At 45.4% G+C, this 21,158-nt stretch overlaps 1 protein-coding gene across 1 annotated transcript in view; it reads left to right on the top strand.

Annotated features, from left to right (window-relative positions):
* The window catches only part of C1QTNF2 (C1q and tumor necrosis factor related protein 2), a 29,514-nt gene extending 11,855 nt beyond the window's left edge, over positions 1-17,659 (top strand). Inside the window, exons 2-3 of the mRNA XM_006864925.1 lie at positions 11,710-11,947; positions 17,046-17,659. Coding sequence (XP_006864987.1) covers positions 11,710-11,947; positions 17,046-17,659 — 852 coding nt within the window. The remainder of the gene's footprint in view (positions 1-11,709; positions 11,948-17,045) is intronic.
* Positions 17,660-21,158: the final 3,499 nt, after the last annotated feature.

Below are 21,158 nucleotides of genomic sequence, written 5' to 3'. Positions count from 1 at the left end.
AGTCGGTTCCGACCCATAGCGACCCTGTACAGGGTTTCCGAGGGTGTAAATCTTTACGGGAGTAGAAAGCCTCATCTTTCTCCCACAGAGCGGCTTGTAGTTTTGAACTGCTGACCTTAAGGTTCGCAGCCCGATTCGTAACCACTACTCAATGCAGTGATATAAACAATCACCAGACCTTCCCGCCCTCTCATATCTCACACATTCTTTTCTCATTGTAGTCCTTGTTCTTCACAGTAGAAAACAGATATAGGCTGGCCCCCAGCTTAATTTCTTGGCTGCAGTTGTCCACTAACACTGACTCTTGGTCCCACTGTGCAGGGAGGCACCCCAGACTCAGATGTGAAGCAGTTTGGTCCCAGTGTGGCATACTCCATTCCACTGCCTACCACATTATACATGTGCCACGTCTGTTGGTTTCTAAGGGCTTGGGCTTTGGTAGTGTAGTGGCTATGAGTTGGACTGCTAACCTCATGGTCAGCAGTTCAAAACCACCAGCTGTTCCGAGGGAGAAAGCTGTGGCTTTCTGCTTCCATAAAGTAAAGATTTACAGCCTTAGAAACCCTATGCAGGGTCACTATGAGTCGGAACCAACTCCATGGCACACCACCACCACCACCACAAAGGGCTTGGAATGCTTAGACCAGAAGAGGCAGTTCTTTAGTTTTAATAAAGTGGCCACCAAGATAGCAGCTTCCTGTGTGCTATTTAGAAGTTCCTAAAGAGCTCTGGTAGTTTGCTAAGCTAAGTGCCGTCGAGTCGGTTCCGACCCATAGTGACCCTGTACAGGGTTTCCGAGGCTGTAAATCTTTACGGGAGCAGAACGCCTCATCTTTCTCCCGCGGAGCAGCTGGTAGTTTCGAACTGCTGGCCTTAAGGTTCACAGCCCGATTCGTAACCACTACGCTACCAGAGCTCCTTTTAGTGGTTACAAAAAAGGCTGCGAACCTCAAGGATGGTGGTTCGAAACTACCAGCTGTTCTGCAGAAGAAAGATGAGGCTTTCTGCTCCCGTAAAGATTTACAGCCTCGGAAACCCTGTACAGGGTCGCTACGGGTCGGAACTGACTCCAGAGCATGTCACCACCACCTTTAGAAGTTCCTGCTGAGACAAGCCCTAAGAGCTCCTGGCTTCTGAGATTTTGTAAGGTCACAGTTTGTCCTTGGACCTATTTTTCAAGGCTGAGCCGGAAACATCAGGGAGAAAAAGCAGTAGATAGTATATTTTCTGGGCATCCTACTAAGAATTTGGATACTGAAGAGTTTTACAAACGAGCATGGACTTTGAGATCCAGGGACCCGTTTGGTGAGCACCATGTGAAGAGTGGCAACAGCCCCTCTCACCTCAGTCAGCTCCGTCAGCTTTGCAGAGAAGCTGAGAGGACTGTTTCCAATTTGCTTCCTGGAATTCGGGGAGGGCGTGGGGTGGCTTTCATTATAGAATTCTCACTCCCATCAAAGCAAATCTCAGCAAGTTTCATCTGCAAGAAAGCACTGCCCCACGCCAACCATTAAATGTTTAACTCCAAACAAGAGGAGAATTGCCCTGTGGAGTCAGAGTCAGGTCCCCTCATCCTCCCCTAGATTAAGGACTGGACTCCAGCTGAAACTAGAGGAGGGGGCTTCTAGTAGGAGGTTGGGACTGTTTACTCTTAGGTCAGTGGCAGTTGGTGGCAATTACAATTTTAAACGTAGCTCTAACTTTTGTATCCTATTTTATTTTCACGTCCATTATCTTGTTTGATTCTCAGAACAATCCTGTAAACCAGATAAGGCTTGTCTGGCAAATTTCCAGGTGAGGAAACAGGTCCCGATGAGATGAAATGATTTGTCCACAGTCACTTGGCCACTAAGTTAAAAAATCAGGACTGAGATTCTATCTTCTGAATCCCAAACCTGTCATCTCAATGAGTTCCTCTCAATAATAGCCAAGTGTGACTCTGACATCACACATTTATTGAAAGCATTTTGTGTCCATTGATGTTTATAATCATTGTTAAGAGTGACCGTTTTCATTGAAGGCTGTTTGGAAACTATGTATTGACCACCTACTAAGTTCCAGGCATAGCAGAGGGCTCAAGGGACACAATAGAGAATAAGACAGACAGGGCCCAACTTTCCTGTCACTCCTATTCCACAAGGAAGAGACAGCAGTTACGTCAAGAAACAAATATATATTCATAAATTAGGTTGTTGTTTGAAAGGAACAAACAAGGTAGTCTGAGAGACTAAGCAAAGGGGGTGGGCAACAGTCGTGTGTCAGGGCAGGCCTCTCTGAGAAAATGATATTAGACCTGAGACTTGAAGGAGGAGGCAGCTTGAGGCTTCAGGAGGAAGGATTTAGGGATAAAGCCCATTGCCATCAAACTGAGCTATACTCACAGCGACTCTATACAACAGTAGAAGTCTACCTAGGGTTTCTGAGACTTTAAATCTTTACAGGTGCAGACAGCCTCATCTTTCTTCAGAGCAGGTGGTGAGCTTGAACTGTTAACCTTTTCTTTGGCAGGTTAACGATTAGCTCATAGCGCCACCAGTATTCCTTGGCTTAGGATTGTTGTTGTTCCAAGTACCGTTGAGTTTATTCTGACTCGTAATGACTCCATATAGACTTTTTAAAGAGCAGTTGAGTGTGTTCGACCCACCAATCTTGCAGTTAATGTTCAGTTAGCAGTCTAATGCTTATACAACAGCACCACACCAGAACTCCTAGTTTAGGATTAGGGGGCATTTTAGGTAGAGTTCTCTTCAACTGTTAAGAATTTATGGTGTCAAATGCTGAGTTAGAAATTTTAAATGCATTATCTCATTGTTCCTCAGTCAAGCTCCATGAGTTAGGTATACTGTTACTCCCATTGCAGAGCTGAGGAAACTAACTGGCAGAGTTAGCCATTGTTCTTAACCACTTTTAACCATCACCCCTACTCATCAGTGGGCCATAACTTGATAACCAGCAAATTAAATTGATCTGGACATAATTTATGTTACTTACTGATGATTACAGCCTTCATTATGGATTAAAGTTCAACATAAAGAAAACAAAAATCCTCATAAACTAGACTAATAAATAACATTATGATAAATGGAAAAAAATGATCAAAGTTGTCAAAGATTTCATTTTACTTGGTGCCACAATCAATTCCCATGGAAGCAGAAGTAAAGAAATCAAATGACGGATTGCATTAAGTAAATCTGCTGCAAAAGACCTCTTTAAGGTGCTCAAATGCAAAGACATAATTTTAAGGACTAAAGTGAGCCTGACCCAACCCCTGGTATTTCCGATCTCTTTGTATGCATGAAGAAGCTAGACAATGAATAAAGAAGACAGATGAAGAATCGATGCCTTTGAGTAATAATGTTGGTACAGGATATGGAATATACCATGGATTGTGAGAAGAACAAATAAATCTGTCTTGGAAGAAGATGTAATAATGGCAAGACTTCATCTCACGTACTCTGGATATGTTGCCAAAAGGAACCAGTCTCTAGAGAAGGACATCATACTTGATGAAGTTGTAGAGGATCCCTGAAAAAGAGGAAGATTCTTAGTAAGATGGATTGATTGCAAGGGCTACAACAATGGGTTCAAATGTAGCAACGATGGTGAAGATGGCGCAGGATTGGGCCATACTTTGTTCTGTTGTATGTAAGGGTCACTATGAGCCAGACCCACTCAATGGCACCTAACAACAACAACACTCTCCAGAGGGTGGGGTGAGCAGTGGTGCTTCATTGGTAGAATTGTCACCTTTTAAGCCAGAGACCATTAAGTATTGGTTGGGCTGCTAACCACAAGGTTGGCAGTTCAAACCTACTAGTTACTCTGTGGGAAAAAGGTAACACTGTCTGCTTCCATAAAGATTTAGAGTTTCAGAAACCCTAAGGAGCAGTTCTGTTCATCCTATAATGTCACAATGAGTCACTCAATGGCAGTGGGTATGTATGGAAGTTAAAGTTTTGTTTGTTTTTAAATGTTTTATTGTGAATTATGTGATAGTTTACATGGGAGAATATTAGATTTACATTCATCCTATCGTATATCGTTTCACTGCCATGGTTACTGTACCCTCCATGCATCATCAACCAACCAAAGGGTATACCCTGCAAGCCTTCTCCCCCCTTCCCTACTCACCCAGTCGTCAGCATACAACCCCTCTCCCTCTCTGGGTCTTAGCAGTTAAAGTTTTGCGTCAATTTGGCTGGGCCAGAATTCTCAGTGGTTTGGCAGTTAGGTGGTAACCCCCCATGATTGACAGGACGTTTCCTCAGGGGGTTGGCATGTTCCCAATTAGACACTGTGGAAAAGCTAGATTGCTATTTGCTGGGTCTGCATCCTGCATCTGGATCCTCATCTGACCTCTGGTTCTTGGGACTAGAGCTAGTGGCTTGCCGTATTGTCTGAAGATCCTAGGAGGAGTTATCAGCTTGCCATCTAAGAAGCCTACTGTCTAACCTGCTGATCTTGGGTTCATCAGCCCCTGCAGCTAGCTACATAAGTCATGAGAAGTCTTCATCCTAACAACTGATATATGTGTATATAAGCTTCACTGGTTTTGCTTCTCTAGAGAAACCAGCTGAAGATAGTATGCAAGAAACCAGTTTCAGTTCCCAGCCAATGCATGTCAACACTGTCACCTATTTTTCTCTGGAAGTGGAGCCTTGCATGTTGCTAAGACGCTGAACAAGTTTCAGCAGAGGTTCCAGTTAACACAGACTAGGAAGAAAAGCTTGGCAATCTACTTCCAAAAAGCAGTCAGTCTTATGATGCACAACGGATTAATTCACAATCAATCATGGGTCACAGGACTCACTCCATTGTGTGTGGGGTTACTGTGAGTTGGGGTCTGATTTGAGGGCATCTCGTAACAACAATAATCTCCAAAGAGGGGTTGTTCCAGGGCTCAAGCTTAGTGGCCTTGCTCAAGGCCCAGACAAGTGTCCCTGGAATTTCTGCTGGTAGATCATGTCCAGGGAGAGTCAGTAAGAGATCCATCGCTCCACTTCTGGCCTTTCCCCTATCACAGTCCAGGTGGAGGTTCCCAGTATAAACCATGTAGACAGTGTCTTGTGGGTGGAGGGGAAGAAGAGGCTCTTTCCCTGACCCTGGACTAGCTCCTAGGGTTTCCATGTCTGACTCATTAGCTACTTAGCTGAGAGGCCCAGGGGCTGAGCAAATTATAACCAGATTTCAGAACTTGGTCCAAGTTTAGCACCTCATGATTCCGTTTCTGGGGTCTAACCAACTAACATTTTCCCCCTCAGCAGGAATACAGACTATGCTGGAGTCTTTTCTATTCTGCCCACACCCTTTATATGGCCAGCCACTGCTATCGAGTCGTTCTGACTCCTAGCGACCCGATAGGGCACCGGAGAACTGCTCTTCGGGGCTTCTGAGACAGCAGATCTTAATAGGAGCCTACAACCTTTTCTTTCTCCCTCAGAATGACTGGTGAGTTTGACTTTGTGGTTAGTAGCCCAAAGCTTAACCCACAGTGCCACCAGGGATCTAAAAATAACAGCTTAGAAAGTAAAATAGGTCCTCAAAAGATGTGTGTGGGGGGTGGGGGGAGAACCTGTGCGGAGGTGGCTTGGAGTGCTTTGTCTCTCAGCGGCTCTGAAAGCAGTGCATTCAGCGAGACTGCCACATAGCATCTGTAAAGAAGGCCCAAGAGGTTGACAGCTTCAATTGTAGCCAGGAGTCATGAGTGACAGCGGTGAGCAGAACTACTGTGAGCGGGAATCCCGTTCTGCTTCCAGAAGTGGAAATGCTCATGGATTTGGGAAATCTGCAAGGCATACCCCTGCAAGGTCTCGCTCCAAGGAAGATTCCAGGTGTTCCAGATCAAAGTTCAGGTCCAGCAAGGAGGATTGTGGGGAAGGGATGGCATCTGCAGGTAGAGAGGAACTTGACCTGAAGGAGCTCAGGTGATTGAATCCAGAAGAGCAGGAAGAGCTGAGGTTAGGACAAAGGCAACATCCAGATCATTCAGGGGTTTGTGGGAGTCTTTGGGTGGTACAAGCCACTAGAGGCTCAAGTCTACTCAGAGATACTTGGAAAAGAGGCAGGGCTTGAAAGTCTACTTCCATGAAAACCCTGTGGAGCACAGCTCTGTGCTGACACACATGGGTTTGCTAGGAGTCAGAGTTGACTCTACAGCAACTGATTTTTTGGGGCAGAGGAGTAGGGAAGGCAAATCAGGAGTTCCGATGTTTTCTAATTGCAGCAAGCAGCCATGGGGGGATCTTAGGAAAAGATGTGGCTTATTTATGCTTTTAAGCAACCCTCTGACTGCTTCGTGGAGAATGCACTATGTGGGATGGGAGAAAGGGAGTGAAGCAGAGAACCAGTGAGGAATGAGCTGATCATGTGACTCTTCCACTAGGAAGCCCCTCACTAACTCTCAAAGGACTTGTGGTGGGAGTGGGGGCCTAGGAGTCTGCACTCTACTCTGATCTCACTAGAGCCTTGAATAAACCAGGGGTGGTGTGAGCCTCTCAAATGCAGCATTGATTTGCTTCAAGTATCCTGAAGGTGAAAAAGCATCACTTTGTCATTTTCAAAGCTGTATCAGTGTGTGTGTGTGTGTGTGTGTGTATAAATTGTAAAATAAATATATGATATCAAAGAAAATTCTCTGTTGCTCTGTGTGACTTTGGTATGTGCTTCAAGGTCTCATCTGTTAGTTGGAATAATTAGGAGGAAAAATCTAGGAAACACTGACATAATGGAAAGCATTTGAGCCCTAACATCAGCCAAACCCAAGTTCAAATATAACTTCTGCCACTAATTGTATAAACATGGGCAAATTGCTTAACCTTCCTGAGCTTCAGCTTCCTCTTCCATTCCATAAAACAAGAACACTAGGGAGTTACACACACTTTAGAAAAATCAACTATTTGAGATTAAAAGGGCAGCATTTGTCCAAGGACCAAGTTCAGAAGACTTAGAGAAAGGAGAAGGAAGTAGGCTAAGTAATGCTGTATTGTGGGGATTGTAAGCAATGCAGGGGGAAACAAACCGTGGATGAATTGTTGAATAGAAAACTGATCTGCTCTGTAAACCTTCACCCAATTCACAATAAAAAGTTACAAAGAAATCGCAGGTGCAAGGATCATGCACTAACCTGTAGTCTTCGCAGACCCTCAGACCTGGTTCAGTGTTTCTATTGCTCATCTATAATGTGCCTTTCGGTAAGTCGTTTGTCTTCTTGGAACCTCTGTTTCTTCATCAAAAATGTGAGGACAATCAGTGTACATCCTATGTAGGGCTTATTATAAACTTCAAATGAAATAATCCAGGGAAAGTGCTCCACACAGTAGCTGGTATGCTGTTGTTCAGTAAAGTCCATTTTCCTCTGCCTCAGTTTCCCCATCTACAACAGAAGGGCTTGGATTCCATGGTTTCTTGGGTCCCTCCCACGTTTGTGATTCTAAACTTATTTGTTGTTGTTATATGCCGGTTCCAACTCAATAGCAACCCTGTACAGGGTTTCTGAGGCTGTAAATCTTTATGGGAGCAGAAAGCCTCACCTTTCTCCCGCGGAACAGCTGGTAGTTTCGAACTGCTAACCCTGAGGTTAGCAGCCCGATTAGTAACCACTGCGCTACCAGAGCCCCTTTATTTAAAAGGCACTAAAAAAGTTAACTGGTCAGAGTTCCTCCAATCATCTCATTGTTTCCCCACCCTGGAGGTCGGACAAGCAGGGAGGAGGGCTATTTGGAGCCTTGTTTTGCTTTTCTTTTTTTTGGAGGTACCCTGGAGGCAAAGAGACTTTCCCTCTAGGTTTGGAACCCAAACCTAGTCTCCCTGCCTTTATTTCCAAAATATTTCCTGCCTCCAGCTGCCAGGACTTCTTTGGGGCTGCTGTGATCTTCCGGCTCCAGCTTGGAGAAATCCTTTCCTCCCTGCATGTTTCAGAGCCCCCCTCATCCACTTCAGAACTTGGGACCTGCTGTCACTGAGAAGGTTCCCCTCTGTGCAAAGAGGCTGGTGCAGGGCAGACAGGGGCTTGATAGCCAGCCTCCCCTCTCTTCTGAGGCCTTAGGGCTGGGCGTGGAAGTTGGAAGACTGGGGAGAGAGGTAAATGGAAACAGATGGTTCCCCTCTCTCCCGCCCATGTCTGTCTTCTAGCTGTTCTCAGGATTCATTTAAGACTGGAGACTTGTTCCCACCCTCTTCCTTCCTCCTCTCCTCAGTCCAAAACATTTACAGATTGCAACTTTCTAAACCATTTCTCAAACCTGGGAGAACTTGGAATTCCATGTCTGGGGCCCAGGTGTTTTGCAGCAGTGCACAAGTCAGCAGTGCCCATCCTATTCTTGAAGACTCTTATCAATGTGGGAAGTACAGGGAGATTCATAGGCGCCCTGAGGATGCAGTGGGTTAAGAATTGGGCTGCTAACCTTTAGGTGGGTGGTTCAAACCCACTAGCCACTTCATGGGAGAAAGATGTGGCAATCTACTTCCATAAAGATTGCAGTTGTTAGATACCGCTGAGTCGGTTACACTTACTGGCGTTCCTCTTCACTTCTGGCAGGATCCTTCTGGCCTTAGCTGGCTTGTAACGCAGGAGGTCTTTTATCTTCTATCTACCTTGGAAGGCTAGAAGTCACTCCTGTGTCACATACCCTCTAGCTGTCCCAGGCAGGCTCAGACATACCCCTTCTTCCCACCAAAGACATGGGCCACATTTAAAAAATTCTTAATCTGAGGAGTGTGCCAAGAGTCATGGGCTCTTGAGCTTTTCCCTTGAAAACTGCTCTCAATTTGGCAGGATAAGGCAACATTTTACATGTCTTGGAGCGCAGGTGGAAAGTTCTATTTTAACCCCACTAGGAGTCCCTGGATGAGGAGTTTTGGTAGCATAGTGGTTACAAATTGGGCTGCAAACCTTAAGGTCAGCAGTTTGAAACTACCAGCTGTTCCGCGGGAGAAAGATGAGGCTTTCTGCTCCCATAAAGATTTACAGCCTTGGAAACCCTGTACAGGGTCACTATGGGTTGGAATCGACTCGACAGCACTTAACAACAACAACACAAGGAGTCCCTGGGTAGTGTAGTGATCACGAATTGGGCTGCTAATCTCAGGGTCAGTTGTTCAAAACTACCAGCTGTTCCTTGGGAGAAAGATGAGGCTTTCTGCTCCCGTAAAGATTTATAGCCTCAGAAACCGTCATTATGAGTCAGAACCGACTCTATGGCGTATAACAACAACAACAACAGGAGTCCCTGGGAGTCCTGGTGTGGCACTGTGGGCTAATGCGTCAGACTGCAAAGTTGTTTGAACTGCAAGGTTGATGGTTCAGGCTCACCAGCTGCTCCTTGGAAACCCTATACAGGGTCGCTGTGGGTAGGAATTGACTCTACGGCACTTAACAACAACAACAACAACAGGAGTCCCTGAATGTCCCAAACAGTTAAGCCCTTGACTACTAGACTGAAAGACTGGTGGTCTGAACCCTCCCAGAGATACCTCAGAATAAAGGCCTGGCAATTTACTCCTGATTGCTAACCTAAGGTCGGTGGTTCAAACCCACCAGTCTCTCCTCAGATGTTCTATACAGGGTCACTATGAGTCAGAACTGACTTGACGGTACTTAACAAAAGCAACAACAATCTACATCGAAAGGTCATAGTCTTGAAGACTATATGGGCAAGTTCTACTCTGCACAGAGTCGGTTTGGGTGTTTTGGTTTGACACTCACCCATTTAGTAATTCTTTGCAACCTCTCCAAAGCTAGCTTCTATTTCTGTTCAGTCTTTCTCTTTAAATGATGCCATAGCTCTCCCTTGCATCCAAGGACAGGCTCTGCTTCAGGGACCCCACTCCTTGTGGCAGTCTGGAGGTTTTATGGGAACTCCGTGTGTATTTGTGGGAGCCTGCCCAGGGTTAAGAACAGGTGAACGAAATGGGAACTGAAAACAAAATATGGAAGAATATCTTTCTAACCTTAGAGCAGGAAAAAATTTCTTAAGAGAGAAAAGAAGAATGGGTATATACTGCTTCAAATGAAGCTGCTCTTTGTTAAAAAGGAATCTTAGAAAAGGGATATAGAGGTTTCAGATATAAAATATCACCCGTTCTGCTGTGCATAAGGTCACTTTGAGTCGGTACCAACTTGATGGCACCTAACAACAAGGCTAAGACATTTTTCTAGACTTAACTAGGATTGAGGGAAATTAAAAAGAAAATAACTTTGTTATTATTATAAGGTGGTGTTGTATCCTACCGAGTTGGATTCTAACTCAGATCCACCTCACAGGATACAGTAGCCCTACCCCACAGGTTTCCAAAGCTGTAAATCTGTATGGAAGTACATTGCTGCCAGGTCGTTCTCCTTCAGAGTGCCTGGTAAATTCAAAACTCTCACTTTTTTCTTGTCAGCTGAGTGCTTAAGTACCTTGGAAGAAAGGTTTGGAGCTCTACTTGTGAAATATCATAGCCATTGGAAACGCTGTGGAGTACAGTTCTATTCTGACACAGGGGGTGTCGCCGTGAGTGGGAATTGACTGCCTGGCAACTGGTTTGGCTTGTTTGGGATCTAGTCCAACCTCTCATTGTTCAGGTGAGGAAACCGAGGCCTAGCAAAGGAAAAGGACTTGCTTAAGTTCACATAGGAGTTCTGGTGTGGCACTGTAGGATGAAGCACTGGACCGCAAAGTCGGTTTGAACTACGAGGTCAGCAGTTCGAACTCAACTACTGCTCTTTGGAAACCGTATACAGGGTCAGTATGAGTCAGAACCGACTTGATGGCACTTAACAACAACAAAGGTCATATAGCACGTTACCACTTCTGAGTTCACCCCCAGAACTCTTGGGAGAGAGAGAAGCTGTAGATCGCAAAGTGACTGAGCCCATTTGTGGGGAAAACCTGGGCAAGTTGCTGATTTCTGTACCTTGGTTTCTGCATCTGCACAGTGAGGGGCTGAGAGTAGATCATCTCTGAGAACATGACACTCTTGTCTCTGGTGTGAGCATGCCTGGGTCAGGAAGGCACAGTCAGTGGACCTGGGCTACCTATTGACAACCCAGCCCTGCTCCCTGCTAATTGCACGACATGGGCAGGCTACTTCACTTCCCTGAGCCTCCGTTTCCCACTTGCCTCTATTCCATAAGGGTGTGGTGAGGAATAAGTAATGTATGGAAGCTCTTAGCCCGTGCCTTTCTCCAGGAAGCACTTGGAAGAGGAGCTGGTAGGGCTGCTAGTGTTGCTGAGATAGGGATGCACTCTCACTATGTAACCGCATCCTCGGCCCTGCTCACCCTCCAGCATGCTACCCCAAGTCTCCTGCCAGAAGCAGCCCAACACAAACCATCCCCTGCAATTCAAAACATCCCTGCCCTTGCAACTTTCCATTTGCGCTGCATATTGGGGTCATTTCTCTCCATCCCCAGTTTCTCCTAGTCAGCAGTGGGTCCTGCCTCCATTTCAGCCACACCAAGGGGATGACTGTCCCTTTCCCCAAGTCCCCTTCAAAGTGTATCCTGGGCACTGATCAAGCCTGTAGCATGGCTTAGCACATCCAAATATGTTCACAAAATATGACACTTGGTTCAGCTATTGGTCTGTGATGCAGGAAAGAGCAAGAGAGAGAACTACATATAATTGAGTCTGTCCTGGCTGCCTCCTCCTCCCCTGGATCCCCCTCTAACCAAATGCCAGCTCAGTGGCTGTACTCACCTGCTTTTGTCTCTCTTACCTCCCATAGGTGGCCACCATGATCTCCTGGGTGCTCTTGGCCTGTGCCCTTCCCTGTGCTACTGATCCACTGCTCAGTGCCTTCCAGAAGGGCTCCCCTCAACTCATCTGCAGTCTGCCTGGCCCTCAGGGCCCCCCCGGTCCCCCAGGAGCTCCAGGGCCCTCAGGAATGGTGGGCAGAATGGGCTTTCCTGGCAAAGATGGTCAGGATGGCCAAGATGGGGAGCGGGGTGACAACGGAGAGGAAGGTAAGAAGTCCATGCTGGTACCTCCGGTGCCCACCTGGGTTTGTCAATATCAGGCACAGCGGGGTTTATGACATTATTAAAACTATCAAGAACTCTATTCAATTAAAAACCAAATGAATGTCTCTTTATAGACAGAGCAGTGCATTTTACTAAAATGGACAATGGCTATCAAATCCAATGTCCCTGTCCCACCTGTACCATTGATTTGCTGAGTGATTTGGGGCAAGTCTCCTGAAGTATTATTATTTAGAAATTCCTTGCTTGCAAGAGACAGAAACCCAATTTCTAGCCCCAAATGGGATTTATTGGCTCATGCAACTGTGAAGTTCAAGGGCCAAGCTTCAGGAATGGTTGGAACTCCTCAAATAACGTTGTTAGGGCTTTGCTTCTTTGTGTTGGTTTCATTCTTAAAGAGCCTGGGAGCTCTAAAATGGCTAAGGGTAGTGTGAAAAATGAGCCACAACCATTCCTCCTGCAGCACTCTCTACTCAGCTGGGTTCAATAATTCATTGCAATGGCCCCAAAGAACTCAGACATCACATTCACACTTGTGGGGTTTATTGATGATGTCAATAGTTTGTAGTTCAAGATTAGAAATGTTCATGGCACATTTCTTTCAGTCAGGACAGCCTTTTCTCAGCTGTCCCCACAGGCAGGTCTCTCTCTCTGGCCCTTGACCAACATTACAAAGCTCTTTTAGGGCTGCTGATATATGCTGACAGGACATGCCACTCCATCATAAGCCTTAGCCTGGTTCTAGCACTGTAGGTCAACAAACCTGTGGTTGTTGTTAGATGCCATTGAGTTAGTTCCAACCCATCGCATAATGACCCTACGCATAACAGAAGGAAATACTGCCCTGTATTTCTCTAGCTCTTTGTTCTGCTGTCTGCTACAGTGGCTCTCTGCCTCCTCTGGTGTCATAGGTCAAGGAGGTCAATGTGCAGGGATCTCGGGGTCCAAAGGACACACTCCACTCCTGGCTTTTCTTCTTTGATAGTAGTGAGATTTCTCCCTGCTGTTTCTGAGATGACTCATTTTATGACTCATGCTAGACTTTGAACTGTTTATAATGACAATGAACTCTGTTAATATTCACAGTGGAATCATGTCACATTATCAGTATTTTCTCCCACCTTCTCTTATGCAGACCCATCAGGATAAGAGTCATTTGGTGCAAACCACAAAGACTAAGGCTAGAAGATACATATTGAATACTTCAGTATACCACAGGTGGACCCAAGTCTCCATTTCACAGTTTGAGCCACATAGGAAACATCAGGGTGATTGATACTCCTTGCACTGTTGAGGTTCCTGGGTGCAGATGGTTTGTGCTCTACTCCTACCATGAAGGTTAGTAGTTGGAACTCACCCAGCATCACCACAGGAGAAAGACTAGCTGATCTGCTTCTATAAAGATTGTTGTTGTCGCGTGCTCTCGAGTTGGTTCTGATTGATAGCAACACTGGATAGGGTTTCCAAGGAGTGGCTGGTAGGTTTGAACTGCCCGTCTTATGGTTCAAGCCGACCTTGCAGTCCAGTGCTTTATCTCACAGTCTCACAGCAACTGTTGTTAAGTGTTGTTAAGTTGTTTCCAACTCATAGTGACCCTGTATAGCATTTCCAAGGAGTGGCTGGTGAGTTTGAATCACCAACCTTGAGGTTCAAACTGACCTTGTGGTCAAGTGCTTATCCTACAGTGCCACAGCAGGACTCTATAAAGATTGTTGCTTTTGTTGTTGCTGTGCCATCTAGTCAGTTCTGACCCATAGTGATCCTATATAGGGTTTCCCAGGAGCAGCTAGTGAACTTGAACCGCCTACCTTGCAGTTCAAGCTAACATTGCAGTCCAGCACATTAACCCATAGCCCAAGAAAATCCCATGAAACAGCTCTGCATCACTCTTCATTTATCAACAACTTTACATTCCAAAGACCAAGTCGTTACACGAAAACTGGTATTATCTGAAAATGGAGGATAACCACATCAGATCCAAAATAAAGGATGAGTACATCATTACATAAGTACCAAATTACATCATTACGTAATTGCCAAACCACTGGGAATCATGGCCCAGTCAAGTTGACACATAACTTTAACCATCACAGCCTCTCACTTTGGCGTTCATTCCTGCCAGATGTACATCATTAGTGCTCAAAATAGTTGGATTTTTTACTAATTTTGTTGATTTGAAATGTCAAATAGAGAGAGAGTTTCCCAGTAAAGAGTAGGTATACTCTAGCACATGGTGTTACCATGAGTCACAGCTGACTTGTTTGTTGTTTTGGGGTTTGGGGTTTTTCCTCCCGGAGTGAATCACTCTGACCATGGAGATGAGGTTACATAAATTTCCAGGGCTCGGTCACATGCCTATTCCTAGCAGTGTGTGAGTGCGTGGTGAGGGGAGTTGATCACTGTGATTGACAGCCTTAGTGAGGCCTCATGAAGTCATGAAGGGTGGTCCATCAAAGTAAAGGATGCAGACAGACAGCAAACAGATCGGGTGTCTCTACAGGCCCTCCAGCTCTGACATTCCTTATATTTCGGAACTCTCATCCCAGTTACCAAGCATTTTTCAGTGGCAGCAGCTTCCCCAATTGTACATGTTAAGCAGTAGGAAAATTATAATAACTTCTTTGTATGGTTTTTAATATTTTCTAGTACATTGCTCACCCAACTATCGATACCATCCTTTGAAGGAGGTAGTCTTAATATTCCTATATTACAGATGAAGACACTGAAAGTCAGTGATTAAGTTGAGGATAGCATGCCATAGCTTTAAGAACTTGAACTTTGGAAACAAACCTGAATATAAATTTTGACAAATGACTTACCTTCACTCCTCTGTGTCCATATCTCTAAAATAGGACTAATAATGGCATCGACTTCAAAGGCTTTTGGTGAAGATTAAATCACATGTACGAAGTACCAGTAAACATACAATAAATGTTATTTAGCCCTTAATTGGCTTACTGAGGTCACGTAGCAGCCTTGTTGTTGTTGTTGTTGTTGTTAGGAGCTGTTGAGTCAGTCTGACTCATAATATAGCTGAGTGAAACAGTGCCCAGTCTGACACCATCCTCACAGCCGCCGCTGTGCTTGAGCCCATCTGCTGTCACATGTCAGTCCATCTCATTGAGGCTCTTTCTCTTTTTCCCTGACTGTTTCCCAAACAGGATGTCCTTCTTCAAGGAAATGCATGAAATGAAGTCTTTGTTTCTAAGGAGCACTCTGACCCAGTTGCTGTTGCTTATTGTTTGGTGTCGTCAATTTGGTTCCAATTCATAGTGACCCTGTATAGGGTTGCTGAGGAGCAGCTGGTGGTTTCTTGTGGTTAGCAGTACAGTGCTTATCCTACAGCACCACACCAGGAGTCCTGACTTAGTTGTTAGGTGCCATCGAGTCAGTACCGACTCATAGAAACGTTATGCACAGCAGAATGAAACACTGCCCAATCCTGGGCCAACATTACTACTGTTGCTACACTTGAGTCCACTGATGCTGCCACTTGGCCAGTCCATCCGGTTGGGGATCTTCCTTTTCTTCTCTGATCCTCCACCTTACCAAACATGATATCCTTCTCCAGTGACTGGTCCCTCCTGACAATATGTCCAAAGTATGAGAGACAAAGTTTGGCCATCTTGGCCTCAAAGGATCATTCTGGCCAAATCCAGGACTTTTACCATCATACCAATTAGAGTTTTCCCAGTGACTTAACATATGGATCCTTGGTGGAGAGAGAGTATCTCTGTTGTTGACTTTCCCTCATTGATCTAAAACTATGATGATGTAGACTTGGGCTACTATTGGTTCCAACACATGTACACACAAACCACACTTATTTATCTCTAGAAAGGTAAAGCCAGATTTTCCTGAATTCTCTCCAAAAGGTAATCAAAAGGAAAGTACATCTCAAACCCATAGTTGAACTTTCTGATAGTATTTCTTCATCTGTTTGATTCTCTCCAAACAAAGCTCCAGTCCAACAGGATTCTGTCTTTACTCCCTGTGCTCCTCATGCAGCCTCTTCTCCTACCCTTTGTTTATTTTCATTTTTTCAAGGAGCAGCTGTGCGGTCCTTCTTAGTTTTATTCCTTTTTCCAAATTATTTAATTTTTAATTAATACTCAAGCACATCCTCATTATAATATATTCAAACAATACAAATAAAGCAAAATTATTTACTTACCCCTTCCCAATCACCCTTCATCCTCCAAAGGGAACCATCATTCATTGGTTCAATGCGTACCTTTCATGGGCTTTTTCTGTCTTTACAGATGTATAGAGCAATCCAGGCATTACCAAGTGCTTAATGCAATCTGTTCCTGAAAATTAGATGATAAGTGAGAAAACACTAATTAGTGATCTACTTCCCACTTATTTTAAAGGGAGAGAAATGAAATACATTATATGTTCATCTTAAATCCCAAACACACCAAGAAAAACCACAATAAAGCACATTCGTATAAGAGACTAAGTACTTTATTAGGATGTAACATGTTTTAGGAGTTTTGCAGTTTCCTTTTAATATAAAGAGTTCCACTACCTGATTTTCCCTCCCAGCAGAGCATCTTAGAGAAGGTTTCATGTAGTACCTATAGGTCTTTTTTTAACTGATACGTAGAATTCTACCATATAGCTAGACCATGTTTGTTTGTTAATTTCCCTTTGGATGGACATTGTAGTTAGTTGTTCCTAGCTTTTGCTATTACAAGCAGTGCTGCAGTAACGCTCTTGAACATGTGGGCAGGTATCTTGTGCACTAGGCAGGGGTTTCACTAACATCAGTGGTTTGAAGTCAGAAGGCTCCTTTCAATTGTCTTCTTGGCCCATTACCAGCACAGCCCAAGTTGTTATTTTTGTCCTAGTCCACAGTGATTCTGGAAGGTAAGTATTACCACTTCCACTTTCCAGATGAGACTTGGGGAGGTCCCCCAGGTTCCACCATAAGAATTTGAACCCATATCTATGTGACTCCAAAACCTTCCTGTTCTTTCCATTATCCAAGGGCTCCTGCTCTAAGGATGGAAAGCCAAGGCTTGAAGCCTCTACCCAGGCCTCTGAGCACCTCCATAACACCAGCTGCTCTGTCTTCTAGGTGCACCTGGTCGAACAGGTAACCGGGGAAAGCCAGGACCAAAGGGCAAAGCCGGGGCCATTGGGCGGGCCGGCCCTCGCGGCCCCAAGGGGGTCAGTGGTGCCCCAGGAAAGCATGGCATACCTGGCAAGAAGGGACCCAAGGGCAAGAAGGGGGACCCAGGCCTCCCAGGCCCCTGCAGCTGTGGCAGTGGCCATGCCAAGTCTGCTTTCTCAGTGGCGGTGACCAAGAGCTACCCACGGGAGAGGCTGCCCATCAAGTTTGACAAGATTCTGATGAACGAGGGTGACCACTACAATGCATCCAGCGGCAAGTTTGTCTGCAGCGTGCCAGGGATCTACTACTTCACCTATGACATCACACTAGCCAACAAGCACCTGGCTATTGGCCTGGTACACAACGGCCAGTACCGCATCCGGACCTTTGATGCTAACACGGGCAACCATGATGTGGCCTCTGGCTCCACCATCCTGGCTCTCAAGCAGGGTGACGAGGTCTGGCTGCAAATCTTCTACTCAGAGCAGAACGGGCTCTTTTATGATCCTTACTGGACTGACAGCCTCTTCACGGGTTTCCTCATCTATGCTGATCAGGACGACCCCAATGAGGTTTAGTTGGAGCTTATACCCTTTAGAAGGGAATAAGCTTCTGGACTTGGGATTACAGAGCCTGGCATAGGCTGCTGAGTGCTGGTTCTAGCTCAGGCTGACCTCCTCTATCTTTGTGTCCCTCCATCATTAAAGCCAAGCTTTTTCATTCATCCATCCATCTATCCATTGACTGTCCTCATGGGGCTTATAACCTAGTGGGGGGTGACAGTTTATGAGTAAAGAAATAATATAATTATAGAATTGGTAAAAGTGCCTGCATGGGGAAAAAAAAAACAAAAACATTACACCATGGTTGAGAGTACTAGGAATGGCAGGGAACAGGGATGAGGTTGAAATGGTTTTTAGATTTTATTTCTTTCGGGTTACTTACATACAAACAGTAAAGTCTGAAAGTCTTACGTGGACAGGTCAGTATTTTTTTCACACGTACATACCTTGCACACGCCACACAGATCATGATTCAGAATATTTCTAGCCCCCCAGGCTCTCCTTAAACCCTCTTTCTTCCATGTCAGTATCAGGAAGACACGAAGCAGGAGATGGAGCCTGAAGAAATCTAGAGAATGGGGCTCCTGGCAAAGGAAACTGCAAGTGAAAAGACCTTGCAGTAGACAAGAACTTAACCTGTGGGAGGAATTGACTAAAGGTCAGAGGGCCTGGGTGAGGTGAGAAAAAGGAAGAGAGCCATGAGGAATCATGTCTGGAGGAATCCCCAACGAGTGGAAAATACAGATGCTTACAGGCCATGACAAAGAGTTTATTCTACTCAGGATGGCTTATCTGAATGTAAGAGTAAGCATGGCATTAGTATAAGGATAGCATGAAACCTGCTTAACTCATATGCATCAAAGTCAAGTCATACATAGCAATGAGCACTTTGTTATTAGGTATCAATCACCTTCTGGCCACTTGTCAGTCATTGAGAAACACCAGGATATCACCATGCATGCCTGAAAACCACTGCCTGAGTCTCACACACATGGATCTGTTTCCAGGCATTTTCAGTGTTCTGAGAGTCAGAGGAGCCACAGGACCAAGTGGTTGGGACTGAGAGGACCTGCAGATCCACCACTAGAGGGAACCTGCTGATGGAGCCCAGCTCCTGGCAGCTGCTCTGACCCACCTGTAGCTGGAAAGGGTGGGCCAGCAGTGTCACAGGGACAGGGAACACTGCATAGGGTGGTGCTAGAAGGAATGATCCCCTCCATAAATGGAGAGACAGACTTTATTTAAAATAACTCCATTCTTGCCAGCCCACAAAAGGTATTAAGATTGGAGTGAATTGAAGAGAAGGCCCCAGCCCTGCCCAAGGAGGGACTTGTGGTCCAATCAAATCAGTTGTGTGGTCCTGCCCAGCACCACAGTAGGAAGCACCAGCTTCTGAATTCAAGGGTCATCTCTGCCTGTGAACACTTCTTTTTTCTTTTATTATTTTTTAGGAGTGTCTTAAGTCACTTCTTTCCCCTGGGGGATAGGCATGTGAAAGCAGTTAACTTAACCCTTCATCGTCTTGGTAATAAAGCCAGCCTAATCACGATGGCTAGGACCCCAAAGCCCTGTTGTTTTCCTCTTATGAGTCTGACTTAAGCCCATGTTCCCTTGATTCCCTGCCATGGTATCCCAGTGGAGCGGGGTGGGATTCTTTGAGTAGAGTGTGGCAGATGGAGGCTGAGACCTTGCAGAGCCACCCTTGGAGTCTTGTCTTCCTTGGATGTGGTCCAGAGTTGTAGGAGGTGGTGAGGTGGGAGAGCTAGGTCTCTCACAGGGGCTGGGTGTGTGTGTGTGGAGGGGGAGGGTGGTGGAGAGAGAGGCAGAAGTGAGTGACATGGATGAAACAAGGATTAGGGTTAGTTTTGCCTCCATCACTTCTGAGGGTGTCTGCCCCTTGTTGAACCATATGAAGGTGGTCAACAGATGATGCCTAGGACCATGCCCAGATAGGAAGGGATTCCAAGGAGGTCTTCACAGATGCATTTGGGCACCAGCCCTTCCTCCTCTCTTGGGCTGTTTTCTTTGGGTCTCACCAACCAGAGCTTATCTTTAAGTCTTCATAGTTATAGGCACTGATGAAGAACAAAAGTCCAGTGTATCTTTGTGCAACAAAACCACTGCAACCTCAGAGTCTTTTCTCATATAAGACATGCTTTCTTCTGGAGTAAGCAAGGCCTGATCATATCAGCACAGTAAACACAGAAAGGATAGCCCTCACAGGCCAGCCTTGCCCCTTGCTAGCCCTCAGATGGCTCACCTAAGAAATGAGGGATGACTCAATCTGTCTGAGACATTGTCCAGGACTGGGACTACAGGGGCAGATGGGGTACTCTCCTTGGGCACAAAATTTAAGAGGCTACAAGAAACTTAGTAATAAATATGTTGTTGTTGTCATTTAGTGCTGTTGAGTCAGTTCCAACCCAAAATGACCCTACATAGGGTTTTCAAGGAGCAGCTGGTGAGCTTGAACCGGCGACCTTGTGATTTAAACCAACTTTGCAGTCTAGTACATTAGCCCACAGTGCCATGCTAATTTATATTTAAAAATTAAATGCAAAAAAAGATGAACAAAACATCTGAATTTTAAGTTATGACCGGATCTGCCAGGGTTGAGATTTGGGTGAGGTGAGGAGGGCTGGGTGGAACGAGGGCAGATTGGATACTGACTGTCCATCAACAGCATCAAACTCATGAGCAACCTTGCCTAGCAGGATGTTGTTAAGTGCTGTTGTGTTGCAACCCATAGTGACTCTATATAGGGTTTATGAGGAGCAACTGCTGAGCTTGCACTTCTGACCTTGTGGTGCAAGCCGACTTTGGGGTCCAATACATTAGCCCACAGCACCACACCAGGACTACAGGGCTAGTTGGTGGAAATCCCATTTTCTGCTTTCTTTCTGTCTTCTTCACTCCTTCCACTAGATGGAGAACATCTACCACACAAACTTGTCCAGATGCAGCGAGCTGGTCTTTCTTTCCTCCAGACTCTTTTCTAGATTCAGAGCCAAAGACACAAAAAAAAAAGAAATGGAAAAAATAAAAGAGATTTCTGGCCCTTGGTATTATGTGACCGTGACCCCAACTGGGGGAAAGGAAAGGGAGAAGAGCACAAAAGCCTTACCTCTTTCTAGCATTTCCAGTTAAAGGGGTTTCAAGCACATTCTGCATCTCCCAGGCAGCCTGGCATGGGGTGTGAGACAGCAGTTGTCCTGGAAACAAGAACTCTGGATTCTATTCCTTGCTCTGTCTTCAAACCCCTTGTGTGGCTTTGGCCAAGCGACTTAACTTCTGGTGACCTCAGTTGGATCAGAGGCTCTCAGAGTCCATAATGTTTTTGTCTCCAAAGCAGAGCTAGGAAAAGAGCCTGAAAGTCCGGACACATACATTAAAAAACAACTGTATGAATCAGGCCAGTGTGTTCTGAAACATTGGACTTACATGTCTGGCCCTTCTTCTCCCACTGAAGACTTAACAAAGTGCTGTTGTTAGGATTCTGGGACTGGAATAGAAA

This window comes from Chrysochloris asiatica, unplaced genomic scaffold (assembly GCF_000296735.1).
Source record: "Chrysochloris asiatica unplaced genomic scaffold, ChrAsi1.0 scaffold00073, whole genome shotgun sequence".
In the NCBI taxonomy this organism is placed as follows: domain Eukaryota; kingdom Metazoa; phylum Chordata; class Mammalia; order Afrosoricida; family Chrysochloridae; genus Chrysochloris; species Chrysochloris asiatica.
The sequence above is the reverse complement of the archived record's forward strand: the minus strand, read 5'-3'. Positions and strand labels throughout refer to the sequence as shown.